Consider the following 20,740-nt stretch of genomic DNA (forward strand, 5'->3'; position numbering starts at 1 on the left):
TGTGGGAAAATGGACTCTTCTGGATTGGTTTACAGGAATGAAGGACTGTTGACTCAAGAGATTTGTCAACTGTAACAATGAGCAGAAAGGTCACCCTTGATCTTGTGTTAAAGCAGATGCTTCCTTGCACCCTCACACTTCCACTGCCCTGCACCTGGGTCTGAACAGTACGGTTCACTACACCTCCATTTCTAAAGACTTACAATTTTTCATATACTGTATTTTGAAGTAAATTCAGTAAATTCTTTACATAAGACTGGGAATAACAGCTCTTGCTCTGAATGTTTGTTGTATGCTCATACCTCATTCCAAAATTGCCTCATTTAACTAATTATTGTATTGATCAGATGTTTCATGCCTTTTCGAATTGATGATTTAAAGGTGACTGACATAATGGACTGTGCTGTGGCTCTACAGGATCAGACCTCCTACAGATATTTTGAACTATAATGAAGACATTATTACACTTGTACAGTGTGTAGTAAGTAAAAATTACCATATAAATCTCTTGATCCCATTGGTAACCATGAGACTGGTGTTTTATCATTGAGATTTGCATTACTGACTGCAGAGCTTACAAGATATAACTCAAGATACCAGTAAACAAAAGGCTTTTGAAAACACAGAACCAATCTCATGATAAATATAGACATTTACTTTGAGAGTCTGTATTCTTTAAAGAGGACTACATATGCGCAGTATACTCTTACAGGAATGTTTCCATTTCCTGCTTGAGTTTCAGGAGTGACCCCAGAGAAATGAATCTGCCCCAGGCTTCATTAAAGATGCACTAATCCATTAAGGCAGTGCTCAGTGGTTCTGCAGCAGCTGACACCCCTAAGTAATTTAGGAAAGTGACTGTGGTGCTGATCTCCAAAAAGGTGCAGTAAAGGCTGTTCAGCAGCTAGTGTGAGCAGAGGAAACCAGCAGGGCAGGGTTAACAGGCGGGTAGGGTTTGACTTGTGGCTGAGGAGCACGTTAATAGACAGTGAGACCTAATATTATCTGAGGTAACCGGGTCTTTCTTTCTGCATCTGGTGTTGGAGTTTATATGTTCTGTTTTTTTCAGTTGAAATGTACAAAGAAAAACAATTTTATCATAAAAAATACTTTATTATAACGGGGTTTGATGCTTGGGTTTTGTAAATGACACATTCTGAAGTCTCTTCCTGTCATAAAAGAGATGTTCTGCATGCAATCAGGACATCATGGGCTGTTTGTGTTTTCTGCAGCTAAGAAAATGAAAGAAAAAAAAATGAAAGAAGCTAAGATAACAGAAGGAATTGCTTTGTGATTCATTTCAATGGCCCCATTGACATTATAACCATGGAAAGACCCATGGTTTGAACCTGGCTATTGCAAATACATCCATCATTGCGTTGCTGGTTGCATTTTCAATGATACTATTACTGTAAACCTTTTAAAATTGATCATGATCTACTGTCTATTTGTTATGGACCCATTGAGTTTACAGGCTGCTTACATTTGTGGAAAAGTACACCCTTATTCTCCAGAGCTACTAACAAGAGATTGGAACCTAACCTTGCAGACTTAAAGCCGAACTGCATATTTTCATTTAGAAAAAAAATGGTTTTGTAATCTCTGTATAATCACGGTATGGCCCTTTGGGGGTATGTATATTGCCCTGGGGTATTGCCATTCTCTTGGCTTTGGCTTGTGTCTCTTTCTGCACCCCAAGTGGGGCAACAGCCCAAAGCAGCAAACGCAGCATTGCCACTCCACTTAAAGAGCAATCAGGGTGCTTTTACAACACAACTAAAAGAGCCATCACTGACTGCTGGAAGGCTGTGATGAGTGACAAATATTTTCTTTCAATCTAATAATGGCCTTTTCGGTTTGACCTCTGTGAGGGGGTCAGTCTGGTGTCACTCAGCTGGCATCCCCATAATTGTTTATTAGTATTCGGTCAAGGAAAATTATACAATGCAATCTACTGAATTACCGTTAAGAATAAACCCCACTAAGACAGCAGAAGTATTGCCATGTGATCCACTAGATTTGTTCATGGAGATAAAGCCTAAGTAGTGTCAGGAGCTGTTTTTTTAATTATTATTTCTAAGATTTTCTGAAATATCTAAAAGAGCGGTAAAACATACAGTATGGTTCTTTTTTTTTATCTGAAGGTTCACTTGCATTTAATGAAGACCTGTCTGAAATGGCGAAGTCTGCCTGCCGCTAGGTTTGTTATTTAAAGTTTCAGGCCGTGTATCAGCAGGCCTGGTAATTACAGACACAAACAGGAAGTGCAGTTATTAGCCCCGAGAGGAATGTGGAGCGCATGGAGGTTTAGTGGGACTGACTCGGTCTCAAATAACACACACACACACAATGGGCGAGGGCAGGATTAATGACCTGTTTCCTTTTTTCAGGCGAGTGGAAGGTGTTAAATATTCTCGTCATGGTATCCCAGACGGTGAATAGCCTTCAGTTGATTTTAACTTGTTTTATATTGTGATCTCATTCTAATGAGTCAAAGTGCTCTCATTGAAATCCCACTTTGGATAGTCTGCTGGGAATAGTTTTGACTGCATCATTGTGGCAAAGACCTATTATAAAGAAAGGATGTCTGCATTTTCAACTCAGAAGAATGAGTTGTTGTGGTCTCTCAGTTTCTCCTCCCTGCTGCAGAAAACAAGCAAACTTAAGAATGTTTTTTCTTTTCTGTTTTAATGTGTGGCCATATGGAAATTTCCATACTTCAGGACTACTGCTTCTCATTTAGGGTTTTTGTAAGGTGTGTATGTTTTTGTCAGATTTTTTTATAAGTAATGTTAACATTCTGGGAATTTACTGTGGCGTTGTTATTGATTTTAAAATTAATATTTTCATCATACACCTCGCTGTAATATAGAAACAAAATCTCATACACACACTTCCAAAGAAATGTAGACACGGTACTTTTACAAACTTGAGTGAAAGCACTTGAAAGTAATCCTTTTAATAATCCCCCACTGTTGGTCTTCTGAATTTGTTCTAGAGTAAAAGAGTCTTAAATGAGTGACAGGCGCACTTGTTGCACTTTTTGTTTCACAAGTTTGGACAACCCCAGTGAAAATGAAACAAAACATGAAACTGGTTTTGATATTGGTTAAATGCACTTGGCTGAGGGCACGACAGCCTGGCTGTTGGAAGATGGCCATTGGAACCCCAAAAAGACCAAGTGGTACCCCAAAAAGCCAGTGTAAAAGAATTGCTAAATTTTAGATGACCCTTTAAGTCTGATTAAAGTATGCTTTAATTTCTATATAGTAGGTTTTCATCCTGACAGCACATGAATGTGGACTGGCCCCCAAAAGAATGTACTTGAGGATTAAAGGTTGTCCAGAGCAGAAATGAAGAAGTGAGAAAGCTTTAGGATGCCAAAGAGCAGGAAAACACGTTTCCTTAATAAAAGCTCAATAGGAGGGCAACATCAGTAAAATAATTGCAGATCTTCTGAAAACTGGAAGCAAAAAGGGCTTGTGCATGCAAGAAGCCAATAAGAATGAGAAACTAACAATACTAAGTTGGAGGAAATAATAAGAATACAGGTTGCAGCAGCTAAATATAGAAATGTGTATGTAAAAGTTTTTTTAGAAATGTTCAGCAATGCAGTCGATTAGTGTTTACTGATTAACATGTGAATTATGGGTGTACTTTCTTCTCTGAAGGCCAAAAAACAGGAACATATGCCTGCTAGAAAGGGAAAACCAGAAAGATTTCCTCTCGACCCTGTTAAGATGCGCAGAATTGAGATTAGGAGCAACAGCTTAGTTTCAGAAACTGTTGAATGAAATAAACCGAACAAGACATTGAGAGCACTGTAAGGAAAGATGAAGAGTATGAAGGGGAAGTCAGCATATATATTGCTGAATATTTGGTACAATTTGGTATAGTGACTGGTGTTGCTGGAGCCACTGATAAGATTTAATGTCAAGGAGCAAAGAGTGTGCTGCCTTTGATGTCAAGGGCCCAGGTGAACCTGGGACCCACAGGAAGGCAGAAGCGAGCAACAGAGAAGAAAAGGTCAGACATGCGACAGGAATTGGGGTGTTGAGAGAGGCGAAGGCAGAAGAATGACTGGGGCTGTATAATCTCTGCCGATCCAACAAGGGGGGAGTGGCACACGCTAGATGATGCCAGGAAGGGAGGAAGCTGGAGGTCAGCCGATGTGGCTGCCAGGCCAGGGAGTGAGATGTGACCGAGGCAACGAGTGCCAGTACTCTGGCTGAGGCTGACAGCAGAGCAGAAGCCGGAGAGGGGGTCAGGTTCGCCAGACCATGTGGGAAGCCAGCAAAAAGCGAGAAAGGGGGTCAGGAATGGGCATCTTCTGCTCTGGCCCTGGCAGTCACCCCCAGTGACAGGGTGGCAGGGTCTCTAGAGTTTGGAGCAAATCTGTGGTGTGTATTTAAGACACTGGTCATCAAGCCTTGTAGATGCTGCACAGTTAACTGATTAAGCAGGATTTTAACCACTCAACACATGCAGGTTTGCCACTTGACAGTCTGTGACAGGTGTATCTGGACTTTCAGTCCAAAGGCGAGCAGCTGAAACAACTAGATACCACCGCACGTAATGGACTTAACAGTATAAAACCTGGCAGTCACATGACACCCATACAAGTCATTTATTTTAAGCAACAATCTTTTTGAACTAGGTTGGTTTATGGTTGTTTTTTTCTTTAGTACTTGGAAGTGTATGAGGGCAGAATCTATTAAATAACCATATATCATTTTTTGGCGTGGGAAGAGAAATACAAGCTTATTTTGACTCTTATCAGGCAGAGATCACAAGCTTCTCTGTCAAAATTAGTGCATTTCTGCAGATGCGAAACAGATGTCTGCTGACCAGTGACAGTGAGGACACAGCTGAAGCTCAGCTTGGCAAGGGGGCCTGTTTCTCAGAGATGTCTATTAAAAGTAAGATAATGTTTCTGTTCACATGGGAGACACCTTCAATGCAAAACACATGGCACTGGCAATCAGTGTGACCTCACAGGTGTTGGCGTTTTGAAATATTTGCTCAACAGAAAGTACATTTCCCCACTGGCACTTCAAATCAGTTTTGTATGGTACAACATTAAGTAAACCATGCGTTGTTTTAGGGCTGTTGAGGGGACATTACACAAAGCTGAGAAAGGGAATGAATGCAGAAGCAGATGCCATTAAACTCTTCTGGTAACTTTTTAGAAAAAAGCTACAGAGCCAGATGTGGGCAATTAAACCACTGAAATGAAGAAATCAGAATTGAGGTGTTTCTTTTCCACAGAAGTGCGAGGCATCCTTTGATCTTTGATCTAGCAAGAAATTAGGCTGAGAGCCTTGTAGGAAAGAGAGTGAACCTGTGATGTCATGTCCTGCTGGGGTTTACTGGGCCGATGGACCAAAGGAGTGGAACAGCTATACATGTCGGGGTGCACCTGCACGGCAGTCCTGTTCCACGGCTTCTTTTGTTTTGGCCTTGGAGAAGGTGCCGCTGTTGAAGTTTCTTTTTTTCCTCTCAGCATTGTGGTTCCATGAGTCCGGGTTGTGAAGTGAAGTGCAGCAGGGGTCTGAAAAACACAGCATTGCATAGCATCTCCACCACTTCATAGTACAACTGCCTACTCACCAGAATCTATTTTTTTACATTTTTCACATCCTGACCCATCTTAAACTGTGAAGACGCAAGGGCCAGTGCTTTCACTTTAACGGTGTTGTATCCTCCTCAGTGCGGCTCGGGTGGGGTCTTTTGGCTGCTGTCTTTCTCACGTAGCTCCCAGCAGCTGGCGAACAGACAGCTGGGGGCACTTCAGTCGCACCGGGGGTCCGGGGAAGGCATGCCTCCAGCAGCTGCAAGAAGAGTCGTACACTCTGCCACATGGGGCCAACACCATGAGAGTCAGAACACCGCACTTGGAACGAATTGACAAACGTGGCCTGCATAAAGGAGTCAAAGTCCGACTCCTTGCTTTTTGAAGAATTAGTTAGCTGCCACGTTTTGAGGAGGCAACAGGCTTGCCTCCTGTTTTGAGTGTGTGCAGGCTTTTGTCCCTTTGGATATTAGTGCATCAGTGGACTCTAAACTAAACCTTTGTGTTGAGTCTGGAAGGGCAATTTTATTTGTGCAGCTCGCTGCTCTGCACTAACACCCACAACCCACCAGTCCCCTGAGGCCAAGGTGAAGTGTCTCAGGCCAAGCTCGTGTCAGCTTCTGTTCGCTTCCTAATGCAATTTGACTACGTTCCTTTCATGAACAGGTAACAACAGTCAAAGACAGTCAAACTAGATTTATGCTTAGGATAAAGAGGTAAGTATTTATCGCGTGAAAAACAGAAATAACATGTAACCAACCCATTTACAAAACACAGATGATTAAACCATATCTGTTTCTTCAGTCAGTGGTCTTTTCAAATACAGCTCTCGCTAGCTACACAGATAAACTTAACCACCAAGCTTATAATAGGCTAATGCAGGTTACTGAAATAGAAAGATTAGAGCAAGTTTCCTCTGCTATAATGTTCATTCAATATACATAAATGGTTTCACTTGGTAGTTCCATTTTGTTTGATTTAATTTGAAGCTGTAGAAAAAAAATTCACACCATTCAAGCTGTCAAGCAGCTGAATATGCTAATATACCTTTATTTGTTCATTTAATTATCATTTTCTATTGAACACATTATTACTTTTAACAGATATCAAAACAGTTTTTTTGATCAAGAGCTGCATCAAAGGTTTGACTATTGTTTAAAATAGAACATGTCTGAAAAAAATACATGTTAAGATACAGTATGTTAGGGGTTGTGGACAGATGCAAAATAAAAAAGCAATATCCTCTTACATTTCTGATATAGATCTTAAAGGCTGCAAAGGTTTATCTCTGTCACATTTAAACTTAGTTTTAGAGCTAGTCTGTTCCACTGCTTCATTGAAAGTCCATTGAGGACTGCTGCAGAGCTGACAGACTTGCAGCACCTCACAGCTTCACAGCAAACACAGCAATCCAGTCCCTTCTGCAAATCCACTTCCGCAGACCCTTATAAAGGACACCTGTGCACCATATCATGAAGTTTTATATCACATTAGGCATTAAACAGTAGCATCCCCATTGAGGTATGGATATGTCAGAGCTTCATCATGTTTTGGTGCACAGATACTAATGATTCCGAGCTCTAAAATTGTCAAAAGCCACTCAGCTTGCATTTATGATGCCCTGCACATCATTTTGTCTGTCAGCTTGTTGAAAACAAAAATCAGGGCTGTTATTCCAAGAAACTCTTAATTCTCATCAAGTTTCAATTAATGTAGCAAAATGACATTTACCAACAAAAGTGTACAGTATGCTTATTAAAAGCTGTTTTGCACAAAGGATTTGTTTTTCTATAAAAAACATATATTGTCTCTCCCTGTGTTCTGCATTTGGGGTTTTTGCTGGTAATTTCTGTCACTGACCGTAAATGACAGGAAGTGGGGCTGGATTTTAAAACCTGAACTAAGTGCAAAGTTACTGCTTATTCTGAAACTAAAGCAAACCCACACTAGTGATGCTCAGTGGTAATTTCGTATAATAGTGAAAGTTGCATTACCTATTTCAATGTCCCCTTGAAATGCACCCCTTAAAATGTGTTTGCTTCCTCTGAAGATCCCCAGTGCTTTTTGAATCGCACATTAAGCCAGGGGAAACAAAAAAAAAACACTGAATTGACTGTAATCTGAAAATGAATTTCCAATGTTTCTGGGAGTCCTGCCCAAAAAAGGTACCAGGATAATGTGTGTTTTTGCTTTCCTCTTTTGGTTTCGGACGTGTGGAGAACACTTCTTGTTTTCTGTGATTCCGAACTAGGTGCATCCACTTTTGCATAAGCATTTTGTTAGAGGTGGCACTCTCTCCACGTTGAATCGACTGTTGCTGTGCTACTCACTTCCCCTGGGGCTACAGTCCAGTTCTCCATGACTGTGGTGTTCCAGGTCACCTTGCCAAGTGCATCTTCACAGTCCAATTAAACTGATGGGGAATTTACAAAGGGTGAAAACCTTTCTCTGTACAGTACCTCAGGTCTGTTCTGTTAATGAACAGCTATTCCAGTTGACTTCACATTGAATGGAATGAGGTGGAGCATTCAAATGGCAAAATGCAATGTTACTCAAAAATGTAAAAAATAAGAAAAAGCTGGAAAGTTAGAGATGCTTCAAACAAACGTTGTAGTGTCTGTCATAGATTAAAGGCCATTACATGCCAAATAAATTATACAGTTGTCAACATTATATTGTAATGTGTTTTTCAAAGAAAAGTGCATTATTTTATAGGCAGCATTAAGAAAAAAAAGATGGTTTAAATTGTCATGTATGTCTATAATGATTGAAATGTCATTCAATACATTAAACTATCCATTGCACTGGTGCTACTTTTATTATAACTATTGTTATGGAACTGAGGGTTTTTTTAACTCATCAAATTTCTATCTCATTTGTTTTGCAGATTTTGACATGAAGAAAGATATTGAGACATTAATAGCAGAGGAACGGGCTGAAATCATCTCAAAATATGACAAGGTACTGCTGATTAAATTAATTTACTTTTTTTTACTTTCAGCTGAGAAACATGTTAAGCTTTTTCGTCTAAATTGGTTTTGAAAATAGGATTCTGTTCCCCATCAGGGTTTTACTTGTCATGGTTGAAATAATTCAGCAGAAAGACACAAGAATATGATAGTTCTATTGATTTTCTTGAGTTAGATTACGTCTGTCATCAGTGGAGTGCAAGTAGTAATTTTAATGTCATTGCATTACAAAATGACTGGTAAAAACAAGAAGATATTGAGGTAACAGAACCCTTATATTAAAGGGAAAGTCAATATTGCTTTCATAACCTCTTTAAACATAAAGAGTGTTTTGCTACCCCTAGATTTCAGTGTTCACTGCTTGTGTTGCCATTGTACCTCACTTCGAAAAAAGGACACTGCAGTTATGATTTTTTTAACTCTAACAGAATGTTAATTGTTTGATAGTTTTGTATTTTTATTAGTGTACTTTAAATATATAACATTATATATTTAACATTTTTAACTATGTACACTGCATGGTTTATATGGTAGTTTGAACTTTGGTATGTGTGCACAGTGCTTTAAATATTCTGGCAAAACATTTAGTAATTATGTAAAATGTACTACATTAAGAATGCTGAAGTGTTCTGTATTTTCACATGTTTGGTGTATGTTTCTGTTTTGTTTATACAGGAGGCGCAGGTCAATTTTTTATCCCCTTTTAAAGCACCATCAAGGCCTGCAGGAAGAATCTAATGTAAAATAAGATATGTTACATGGCATTTAGTGGGCATCATGCCAGTCAGCATCTAAGCATGACAATGGTGACGTGGGAAGTGTATCTGTCTAGTGCTTGACTGTTTAACAATAGGTTTGCTATACATATGCAAGTACTAAATGGCATCTAACACTATGACATGAAACATAGAGACAGGAAAGTAATTTTTGTGAATGACTGTTCTTTGCACCTGATTTGAAAATCTTGGAAACTCTTCTTCACTCTGTTGCTCATCATTTGTACTAGATCACTCCTTAGTGGAAGGCTGCTAAGACCGCCTATAGACCTGGGCTCATTCAAAATTGTGGTCTAGAAAGCCCTTTTGTGTCTTCCTTGTTTTTAGACAGAATTGCGAAAGACATTTTGGGAGAAGAATTCCCTGCTTCCATTTAGCTGAATTTCCAGTTGTACCCCTATGCTTTCTTCAGTTATGTTTGAGAGGGTGAAAACAAGAAATTGTTAGAAGATTGAGAACTGTAATTGCATAATCACAAGGTCGAGAAATTAAACTCTCAGAAGGACGTTTTTCATTTAGTAAAAGTGTGGAGTTATTCTTTTTTAATGCAAAGAGTGATTTTTTAAAAAAGAAAAGGAAAATTTTCCCCACTAAAAACACCGTATTGTCTCTTTCATACTAGACATGCAAGAGAACTAAAACTTATCTGAAAGCTTTTTATTTCTTTTGTGTCATTTTTTCCCTTAAAACTGAGTGAAAAGCACTAGGTATTTTGAGTCCATTGATTTGCTGATGTGGGGCTGTTGTTTTTGAGAACTGACTCCTCCTACGTCATTCTTTTGAGACAGTACAGCCACATTTAGTGGAATTGGTCCCCACTTCTATTAACACTCCTAAGGGTCAGAAAAGTGTTTCACCTGTATTTTCTGACCCATAGGAGAGCAAGAAGCTCTCTCACTGTTGTGATAAACCAGGAGCCTGTAAACCAGTGAGATATCTCGACTCTGTAAATTCTACAGTACTCCATTGTGCATGTAGTAATGGAAAACATTCTACATTTACTTGTTTTTAAGAAAAATGCTTAGAAGCGCTATCTGTAAGTGTGTAGTACAATGACCCTTTAATGATGAGACTGCACACTCAAGACCCACCAAACCAGGCTGGTCTGAGCAAGTAACAATGTTCCATTCAATCTTAGTGGCTGCTTTATGAATAAAAGACTTTCAAGGTGTCAAAGACTTTTCAAGGTAATTTGAAAAATCAAATAGAAAATGGAACTCAAAGAAAATAATTGCCTTTGTTCCTTATCCACGAATCCTTATAAGGATTATGAATAGGAAAGCATCTTCTCTATACCCTACTCTAACAACATCACTTTGCTCTTAACTCACAGCATGGGTTGAAAGCTGTTTTGCCAGTCACTGGTTATCGAGTTGTGATTCACTAATCACTTTATATCTTTTCCACTACACACACAATAAAAGGTGAGGAATGGCCTGAAAAAAAACCAGAAATGCATGGAGTCAAGAAATGACCTGGTGTTTTAGGTTTCTGGTATGGATACATTTAAGGGCTTTTTAACACCCAATGATATATACTGTATCATTAACTTCTGCCTACAAAAATCCATTTAAAATCATGGCAGTTATACTAATTTCCAAATAAAATATAAACAGCATATATGGTATACTAATCATTTTTAACATGATTCATGGTAAGACAGTTGAGAAGCTATGTATATTGGAGCAGGTTTGGAAATGTTAACAGAAAAAGATGCACACTGACATGTGACCTGACTATGAGAGGAGTCCATGTAGATTTCAGGGTAATCTGTAAAGATGCTCAGAGTCCACGCTTAGTGCTGAGATCCTGCTACGATCTCCTGTCATGCTCAAGTGCAGCACTGGCAGCATGCTACAGAGGCAGGACTAGGATTTGTCAGTGGCAGTAGAGCTTGGGCAGGTCAGAAGAGATGTCCAGCATCTTGTCCTCTCCTGATCGGGTGCAGGAGTTGTTACTGGAGAGTCAAGTGTTAAAAAGCAGTTGGATATATTTCGAACTGGGTCCCATCCTCATGTACATGTTGTTAAATTTGGTCTTGTTTCTCACTGTTAAAGTTTACCCAGCAACTTCCCGGAACTTTGTACTTTTAGCTCCTTTTCCCCAGCTTAGCTAAAGGCTTTTCATCACAATCCAATGGCTTTTTAAAGCTTGAATTCATATCAGATACATTTAGTGGACATATTAAGTCACAACAGTAGATTTACAGCCTCATGACATTGCCTTTACTTTTTGCATGTAGCGTTTCTTATTTTTTAGATTGATCTTAGAATAGGATCTGCTGCTCACTACTACTATTAATCCTCTCAGTCACTGACAAATGTACTGTATGTGCTGTATGATTTCTAAGAACATTTTCTCTGATTTAGTGACATTATGGCAGAATCTATTTAAATCAATTCAGTTTCAGTGTCTTTTGTGATCTGATCATTGTCTTTAATTTAGGTCCGCAGGGGAGGTGTTTTAAGAAATCATTTTTACTGATATGTTCAAGAACTTATTAGTTGCATATGCTTTTTTTTCCTATTAGACATTTTATTTCCATATTATAGGTTTTAGTGTTTTTCTTTCTGTTAGTCTAATGCTTTCTGGGGTTCGTTAAATATTTTGATCAAAGATACCTCAAATGTTATTGTCAACATGGACGCTGAGGAGACAGATTAATGTCACAATGTTGCTGCCTGTCTGCCTGTTGACCAACCATTATGGTGCAACCAGCATGTCCTGTTTGTTCAGGGAAAGTTCTCTACCATTTCCAGTAAACAATGGTCAAACAAAAAAAACAGTAAAGAAACAAATAGAATCACACAGAATGCAATGCAATTTATGTAGTTCTTCTTTCAAATAATTATAAATAAACTAATACAGAAATCATTATTATATTTTCGAGCAATTCAATTATTTTAATAATATTAGGTTACAAGGTAACGAAGGGAGAAAACTTTGGCCCATCTCACTCGTTTGGCTTGTTTGGGGGGGTTTAATCAGCCAGAGCATACGACATGTTAAAAGATGGCTCAGAGTTAGACGGGTTGGAAGAGTCTGCCTATACGTTCTGTGTATTTCCCCCTGTGTGTGGATGTGGGGTTTTTACTGTGAGCTGAGACATGAGAAACTCAATAGGCAATTCCTTAGTGGGTGGGTGTTGCATAGTACACCTCCATCGTAACACAGAACTGATCAAATCTATCGGGAAGGCCTTTTGCACTCGATGTTCTTCTTTGGTAAAATTGATTTTTCTTTTGACAAAACCTGGACACTTGAATACATTCATAAATTAAACTGGTTAAATCCAGAGGCCTTCTCCTTTACCAGGCAACACCCTGAATAATTATTCCAAGCAAATAAAACATAGTTGGCTCAACTACTGATTCACAGAGGCACATTTGCCTGAAGGTTCAGAAGTTTCAGGGCCACTGTGTGACAGACAGTGAGACTCAATGTGATCAGATCTGTCCTGGGTCATGTTTGTTGTTTTTGTCCTCTGGCTGTTATGTAAAAGGGGAGGAAAGGACAGCACCCCGCCATGACTAAAGCTGATGGCTTCATTTGCTTCAAATGGCCACAGAAATACAGCCAAAAAATCAGGATAGTTCAAACAAATGGCTGAGATTTTCCAAAGAATATTCTTTTAATCTTTTTTTCCCCCACATTCTTTAATGTGTTGAGGTAAAACAAGAGTTATCTGTGAGATAAAAGTCAGAAGTCAGTGACTGTGTTCTTTGGGAGTGCCGTGGGTGTTGCATTTCCAATGCCTGCTAGCTGATGTGCCCTTTTTTTTCCTTCACGTGTTTTACTCAATCCTGTTTCCCCAACCCTTTGTTGCTCTCTCTGATTGCAGGGCAGGCATGAGGGTATAGAGATTGACCCGTGGGAGGATGCCGATTTCAACATCTACAAAGTCACCGATCGCTTCGGTTTCCTGCAGTGAGTGGCCATAAGTTATTAGTGCTCTTATTTAGCCTTGATCTTTTTCCATTTTACCTCAGCGTTGGCCATCATATTTTGGAGGTTGAGTAACACAGGGCTTCATTGGCGCTCTTTATGAATGATTATGATTCCATTATGTCTTGCCTACCTGGCTGGGTGCTCCTGAGATCGATGCAGCAGACAGTGAACACATAACTCCTCACCTGGCCTCATTACACTGTCCAGTCACCATGTTTGCATTCACATTCAAGACCCTATCCTGCTGAGCCCACTACAACACCAGTCATGATTACCCGTTTGGACTGTACACACCAATTATGCTTGTAAATGTAAACTCATTTCATTTCACTGTGGCCTGTCTGCTTCTCCTGCTTAGAATGGAGCTACACTGTGTGTTGCAGCTTGATCTGGAACTCACTGCCTAGTACTGTTAGAGAGATTCCTACCTTCACTCGATCCATGTATAAACTTAGGTCTTTTCTGTGGCAATTTTATACTATCTTAGATGGTGTTTGACAGAGAAAGTTACATATGAAAATGTGTCAAAAGTTCGAGCGTCTCTTCACTCAGTACAAAATATGTGTAATGGAAAGAGTGGTTAACAACACCCATAATCTGGCCCCCGCCACCACACCTGCAAAATTCCTTGTCCACTTTTAGAAAAACATTGCTATCTTCTACATTTCCTGGATTTTCCAGGTTCTTCTGGGAGCACTGCCGCTCCTGACTTTTTTTTTCCTAACACAGAGCTAACAGTTTCCCTGTTTTATTTTTATTTTAGTGAGGAGGAGCTTCCAACACCGAGTGCACTTGAGGAGAAGGTAATGGGATGCTTGGGGATTCTGGCCTTTGAGTATCACCCAGACAGCTGGAGCCAAACAGTCCATAGCACAGAGAAAACCATTACAGCTCAGGGGCATTGTCCAAAAAGGACAACATTAATCACTGACCACTTACCAGAAGTGCAGCAGGGTAATTCTGCATATGGTTGTAATTTTCCCAAATTGTACACCTTCTGTGACAGCAACTTTATGCTACATTAAACCACACATAATCAAGCTAATCTTGAAATACCGGAACATACTTAAGACTATATGGCAGCCACAGTTATTCATAGAGCTGGCTGGGCTCTCATAGAAGGGCCGTCTGAGAAGGTGCCAGGCTTTCGCTCAGTGTTCTAGAGTTCAGCAGCTGAGCAACATGCGCTAGTTAGAATCTGGTGTAAAAAATAAGACCGAGTCACGAAGGAAACATATGTACAGTAGAAACAACAAAGATCTTCGAATACTATATTGTATATTACAGCATAATGTTGTTCACAGACTCAGAATTCAGAGTGTGGACAAGCTGTTGTCTTGTCTTTGTTACACAGCTGCTCTCAAAAAGCCTTCAGAGCAATTTAGTAGCCTTAAGTAACTTAACTCTTCAAAAATACCTCTCTGTGATCTTCAGGTTAGATTTGTAACCAAAGAATCAAACTGCCTTCACAATCTGTAAGCAGCTGTTTTACAGCTGAAGCTAAAAGCAAAACTTCAGCTGACACAGAGGATATTAAATCTCCATCTAAACGTCCCCTAAAGTAACTTTATGCTATACCACTATGTTTTTTTGTATAAAGAGTGTAAATCGAGGTATGGGACTTTTAGTAACCTCCTTCTAATGTTTAATAACTCTTTTAAAGATACAGTGAAATGTTAACAGAGAGATACATTTCTTTTTATTGTTACCATATTTATATTTTCAAACTACATTTGATGTGTACCACGTGCTGTAGACTTTTATGCATATTTTTATCTTCTCGTTCCTTTTTTCTCTAATGTTAGCAAAAACAACAAGAGATTGAGAGAGTGGACAAATGGCTAAAAATGCTGAAGAAATGGGACAAGTACCGAAACAGCGAAAAGGTGAGAACAGTGAAGAGCCACTGTGTGGCTTTCATTCCTTCCTGGTTATGCAAGTCGAGTTGTACCAGTGAAGTCCAGACCTCCAGCGTTGAGATGTTTGCTTTTATTCCTCTCCTTATCCACAATCTTCTTTCTACATCCCAGATGTTGCGGAGAGTCTATAAAGGAATTCCTTTACACCTTCGGGGTCAGGTGTGGTCCATCCTTCTGGAAGTCGAGAAGTTAAAGAATGAAAATGTTGGAAAGTATGAGGTAGGCACACCTGCTCAAAGCTTGGCAAGCTCGTCCCTTCACTTTAAGTGTGATAGCTGGTTTTTAGCAACCTTGAAGTTGATTCAGATGTTATTAACAAAAGTGCACTTTGTAGTGGAGATAGTCATGTCTGTCGATGTTCAGTACTAACGAAGACACTCAGCTTGCAGATGGTGGCAGATCTGCAGTTGTACCAGGACAATATGCTGGACTGACAAAGAAAGGGATGTTGGTAATTGAATTGACTGGGGTTAGCATCTTTGCACAGATGATAGGATTACCTAGGATGGAATTTAGGATGAGATAGCTTATACACTGAGATAATTTGCCCTGCATTAGGGAGCAGCACAGACTCTGGGCTCTGAAATGGAAAGCCAGTGGCAGAATAAACAGAACAGGGTTATGAACATGCTGTACCTGTCAGTTATGATCCAACTTAACCCTCTATAAACCAGCGAAATAGTCCTGTTCACAGCTGGTTTCTGTATAGACCTTCAGATGGAGAGCACGGCTGCAACACTGTCTCAAGGTTTTGCTGCACTTTTCAGACCACTCCATTGTACTAGTACTACAGCACAAAAAATTCAGTCTTGGTCATATTATATTGTTATTAATCAGCAAAACTGTTTTACTGGAAAGTGTATTATAAATAGCACACTAACTCTGTGCATTGTGGTAAGATGGAGGTAATTTTGCAGCATATTGTAGTTCTTTTGCCTGACATCTGTCTTACTTTCAGAGTAATTCAAAAAGTTGTATTACAGTATACTCTGCCATTATATTACCATGGATTTCTCTCTGGAGTTGCACTGTGCCCCACTAAAGGCTGTGATAGTATAGTCACTTTAGAAGTGTTAACATGTTATAAGTGTCACGTGAGCTATGAGTAATGAGATAGGAATTGACATTGGAGGTCTGAGCTCACAGTCTTTTGGAAATTTTCTTCTGTTTTTGTATTACACTACCTTAAGTGTCTCCAGCCCTGCTCCTGGAGAGTCACAGTCCAGAAGGATTCATAGGTAGCATTTAAAACAGAAATTTTAAAGTTCTGGAATAGATTAACTTTGATCAGTGGTGTGTTCAATAAACTCATTTAAATTAAGTTTAGAACAATTTAACAAAATATCTTGCTCCTCAAGCATCAATGTTCTCATGATGGACACATTACTTGCATACTTAATAAATTGTTTAAATAAGCAATTCTGATTTTTACATACAGTAGCAGGGATTTTGGGTGACCTATGAGAATAACTGCATTGGAGTTCTCTAAGACCAGGGTGTTAAAGAAAACAAAGAGGACACCATAAATCTGACCATCTAGTCATGACACCAGGGAAGACAAAGTCAAAACCTTGGAGAGAGATGGATTTTACTTTTTAGAAGTCACAGATAAATTGCTAAGTATTTTTGGTAATTGTTATTAATATCTCTCGTTATTTTTGACTCCACAGAAAATGAAAGCACAGGCCAGGAGCTACTCCACAGAAATTAAGCAAATAGATCTTGATGTTAACAGGACCTTCCGGAATCACATAATGTTCAGAGATCGATTTGGCGTGAAGTAAGTTAATACCAGTGCCAGCTATCTCGAAGAGTTCTGTTAAAGTTTGATTTGATTCACATATTATATCACATCTCTTATCTCTTTTTTCCCTTTGCATCCTTTCCTATTTGTCCAACTATTTCTGTGTATTTTGTGTTGTTTCTCCTTATATAATTCTGTATGTTAACGGACTTCTCTATAGAAATCAAATTTAACCATTTACTGTGCAAGGAAGTTCTTTGGGGAAGAAATGTTCCTAAGATTTAAAACAGATTAACTTCTAAAGCACAAAGTTAGAAAGCATAAGAGGATGTTTTCTCTAATATATTCTCTAATATATGTACACACAATCTATACCAGTTTTTAAAAATGTCAAGGCAATTAATGAGCAAAGTCAGTGACCTAGTATCATGAATTGGACAGCACACCTTCAGGGCCTGAGGTGAAAGCTGAGCGGGAAACGATCAGACCTGAAGTGCAGACTGTTCAAGAAGCTGGTGGTGGTCCTGTATTCTCATGCTGCAGCAGAACAGTCGTGTTGCCACCATCATGATTTTGTACCTCTTTGAGCCCACAAAAGGCAGGCTCTGAGAAGGAAGATTCCCTAGCCACCACAAGGTCCAACAACCTGTGTTGGTATGATGGTATCGAGAAACGTCCGAGTCACATACCGGGGAATAACACTGTACTTGGCTGTTTACTTATATTATTTATGAATTGACTACAGTTTTTTGCTTCCTTTTTAAACCACCAGATGTATAAGGTTTCTATTTTAAGCACATCCTTATTTCATTTCTTTTTAAAAGCAGCATGTTTCCTGCCTTTTAATCACACAAAGACCGGTGCCAAGCAATTCAAGGCAAATGAACTCACTGCAACACTCTGGTACCATTCACCATTCTTCTGTGTAGCCTAGAAACTACTTGGCTGTTTGTGTAGATCAGGAAATTCCGTCCAACTGCATAAATTCTTGATGCACACTGAGTGTGATAATCTGTGAAAACTGCCACCCGCTACAGGTGTCAAAACTACACAATAGCACTGATTCCTGTATTGTTACTATTGCACAGACTTGCCCAACGCAGGATACTTATCCATCCACATGAGTGATTTATTGACAGTGGTGCACAGCTCTAGTCCTGGGGGCCCATGATGTCTGTAGGATTTTGTTCCACTATTGCCTGCTGTTCTCCTGCTCTTAACCACCTAATTGAGCCAATGATAAACTGAACTGGACCAAATTGACACATCAAAGGTCTTAAGCTGTTAATGATTTAATGAGACCTAGAAAACCAGCTGGATTCTAAGTTTTCAAAACTGAAAACAAACTCTAATTAATTATATCAGTGAAATAAACAAACAGAATTAAATAATAGATAACGTTAAAGATAACTAAGCATTTTGAGATACTGCATCTGTTCAGTCTACAAATTCAAAGTTATTTTCTTTTCATGTCACTCTTTCTGTGTGTGGATACTATCCTTCTGAACATTTCTGTGCAGTACTGAAGAGGTTAAACCTTTACACCTTAGTGTAACTGTGCTTGACTGTAACCTTGCAACTCGCAAGCCAAAACAAAGCCATTTCCTTTCTGTCAGCGTGTTTAATTAGCCTTCCTGTGACAGTGAAGCCTTACAGGAAACACCCATGTACCGGCCTTCAGTTCCCTTACCTCTCAGGGGTGAAGTACACAGATCTAGCTAAAATTAGCTTACCTGGCAATCTGTATTGGTTTTAAAGTTTTATTAATTTCTCGAAATCCACAACCCAGATTCTTGGTACAAATGTTCATTGTAATAATGTTCTTGGGATCACATGTACCTTCAAGAGAAGTCTACAAGCCCAACTAGAAAATTACAAAACACTAATTAGCATCTGGAAGCACATTTTAGGATTTCAGAGCTTGTGTGATACATAAGTAAATGCAAAACCCCCTATTAGACCTTTGAAATTGCAATACACCAGCCAAGTATCACAATGGTAAGCTCTTTTTAGCCTTTAAACTAAGATTGAAATTGTCTTAGTTTAGCTTTCTTTTTAAGATGGTCATTAGCACGAACACAAAAGGAAATAACTGTCATTTACTCTTTTCCCCTCTAGTTTTTCTTTCTTCTTCAGTACAGTAATAGCAGTCCTTGAAAGCACTCCAGCAGCTTTGTTAAGAGGCGCTTGTGTGGAATACAGGCCAGAAATGTTCTGTCGTCACTCACAAGCAAATACATTCCAGGCTGTGGAGGCTCAGTGGAAATATTTACAAAGCCACAATGGTTCCTTAATATTTTAAAAGGCAAATGTTTTTGCAGACTACTTTTTAAATTCTGAAGTCTAATGTTTCTTAACAGTATTTGGGTGTGAATGTTAATAGGCAAAAATCCTATTGCAGACTTTGCACTATTGTTCTTTCTCCAGCACATACTTTTGAGCCAGTATTTTAAAGAAATATAGAAAGCAGATATATTGGTGTCAGACTAACTACACAATTGCAATATTGTTTCATTACTGTGAGAATAGATGGATATATTTATATGGTTATGGTTAAGAAAGCATATTTCATGGGTGAAATTGCTAAATGAGTGTACCTACCATTGAGAATAATAAAGAAAAAAGAAACAAAATTAGGTTTCTGGGTAATATTTAAGATTAGGAGTTGAAAATGTAATTTCTAAGTGGAATATATATATATATAAAGTATTCATTTACTAACAACAATATGATTAGAACCAACATTACATTAGTAACTAAGACAAATCTCAAATGATACCCCTAATCCTAATTCTATAGTTATTTAAAGAAGGTCACTTGTTCCAGCTATAATACATTAGAAGAGTATTAACTACTGGCTTATGCATTTATAAACTGTTACTTTGCAATCCCTTAACTAATGTATGATTCTGAGGGATAAACCCTGGTTGTATTTCCCTGGGCCAAGATGAATCAGAAGCAGGGAATGTTCCTTGTTCATTGGAGTGAGACAGAGATGTACTGTATGTTCTTTTCACAGGCAGCAGGCCCTGTTCCACGTGTTGGCAGCCTACTCCGTTTATAACACGGTGAGTTTAAAACACACCATCGCAGTTTTGTCATGGAATAACTTCAACTGTAAAAACATGAGTCCCTCGGTTACCTCAGTGTGTTGTGTCGACTCAGGTCGTGAACACCCATTTCACATGCAGATCAAACGCTTTCTGCCAGGGACCTGGGGTGATGAGGCACTCTGACATAAACAGGAGGAATTGACTGGGTTGGCTAAATTCACCACTGGCCCCCTGTTGAGCTGGTGGCGATAGAGGTCAAACCAGAGATGTTTGCGACGGTTTGCGAAGGTGCTTCTGCAAAGGCATGGCTCATCTGCGTGGCTCGACAGGCAGAGGATTCTTTTTTATTTGTCCATTTTTATCCACTTTGCAGGTTGCAGTTTGTTTTTTCATTGCTCTCCCTTGTGAGCACCTTACTAACACTGTCCACCTGCAGTCTTTTCCTCTGTCATTCAGAGGGGCTAAGGCAGCCCAGGGAAAGGCAGTGTGGAGAAAATGTACTAAGTGAGAAAAAAAAACACTTTTGCTTCTGTGAATATAAGTGTCTATTTGAGACTGTGCTCACTGAGATAATGAGACGGTGTACTTCTCTCTCTTGCACTGTGGGCAATGGTTTTATTTGGTTATTTAGTTTTATCTTAGAATGTGGTGAAGAATGACAGCATTGCTTAATCGAAGAACTGTTTTTTTCTTTGTCAGTTTTTCTTTGTGAAAAAAATTAAGTACAATAATAAACTGTGGCACTTGACAATGTCTTGG

The 20,740-nt window shown here is 39.1% G+C and overlaps 1 protein-coding gene across 2 annotated transcripts in view; it reads left to right on the forward strand.

Annotated features, from left to right (window-relative positions):
• LOC148819401 (uncharacterized) overlaps positions 1 to 20,740 on the forward strand; it is a 46,044-nt gene that overhangs the window by 16,923 nt on the left and 8,381 nt on the right. The window contains exons 2-9 of one of the 2 annotated variants that reach the window (XM_088934727.1): positions 8,460 to 8,533; positions 9,217 to 9,280; positions 13,159 to 13,244; positions 14,029 to 14,068; positions 15,071 to 15,151; positions 15,296 to 15,403; positions 16,855 to 16,964; positions 19,948 to 19,996. In XM_088934727.1, the coding sequence (XP_088790853.1) occupies positions 8,526 to 8,533; positions 9,217 to 9,280; positions 13,159 to 13,244; positions 14,029 to 14,068; positions 15,071 to 15,151; positions 15,296 to 15,403; positions 16,855 to 16,964; positions 19,948 to 19,996 (546 nt within the window). In that variant the 5' untranslated portion in view covers positions 8,460 to 8,525. The remainder of the gene's footprint in view (positions 1 to 8,459; positions 8,534 to 9,216; positions 9,281 to 13,158; positions 13,245 to 14,028; positions 14,069 to 15,070; positions 15,152 to 15,295; positions 15,404 to 16,854; positions 16,965 to 19,947; positions 19,997 to 20,740) is intronic. The other variant, XM_088934728.1, reaches the window with a different exon arrangement.

The sequence above is a fragment of the Atractosteus spatula genome, chromosome 16 (assembly GCF_055471065.1).
Source record: "Atractosteus spatula isolate fAtrSpa1 chromosome 16, fAtrSpa1.hap1, whole genome shotgun sequence".
NCBI lineage: Eukaryota > Metazoa > Chordata > Actinopteri > Semionotiformes > Lepisosteidae > Atractosteus > Atractosteus spatula.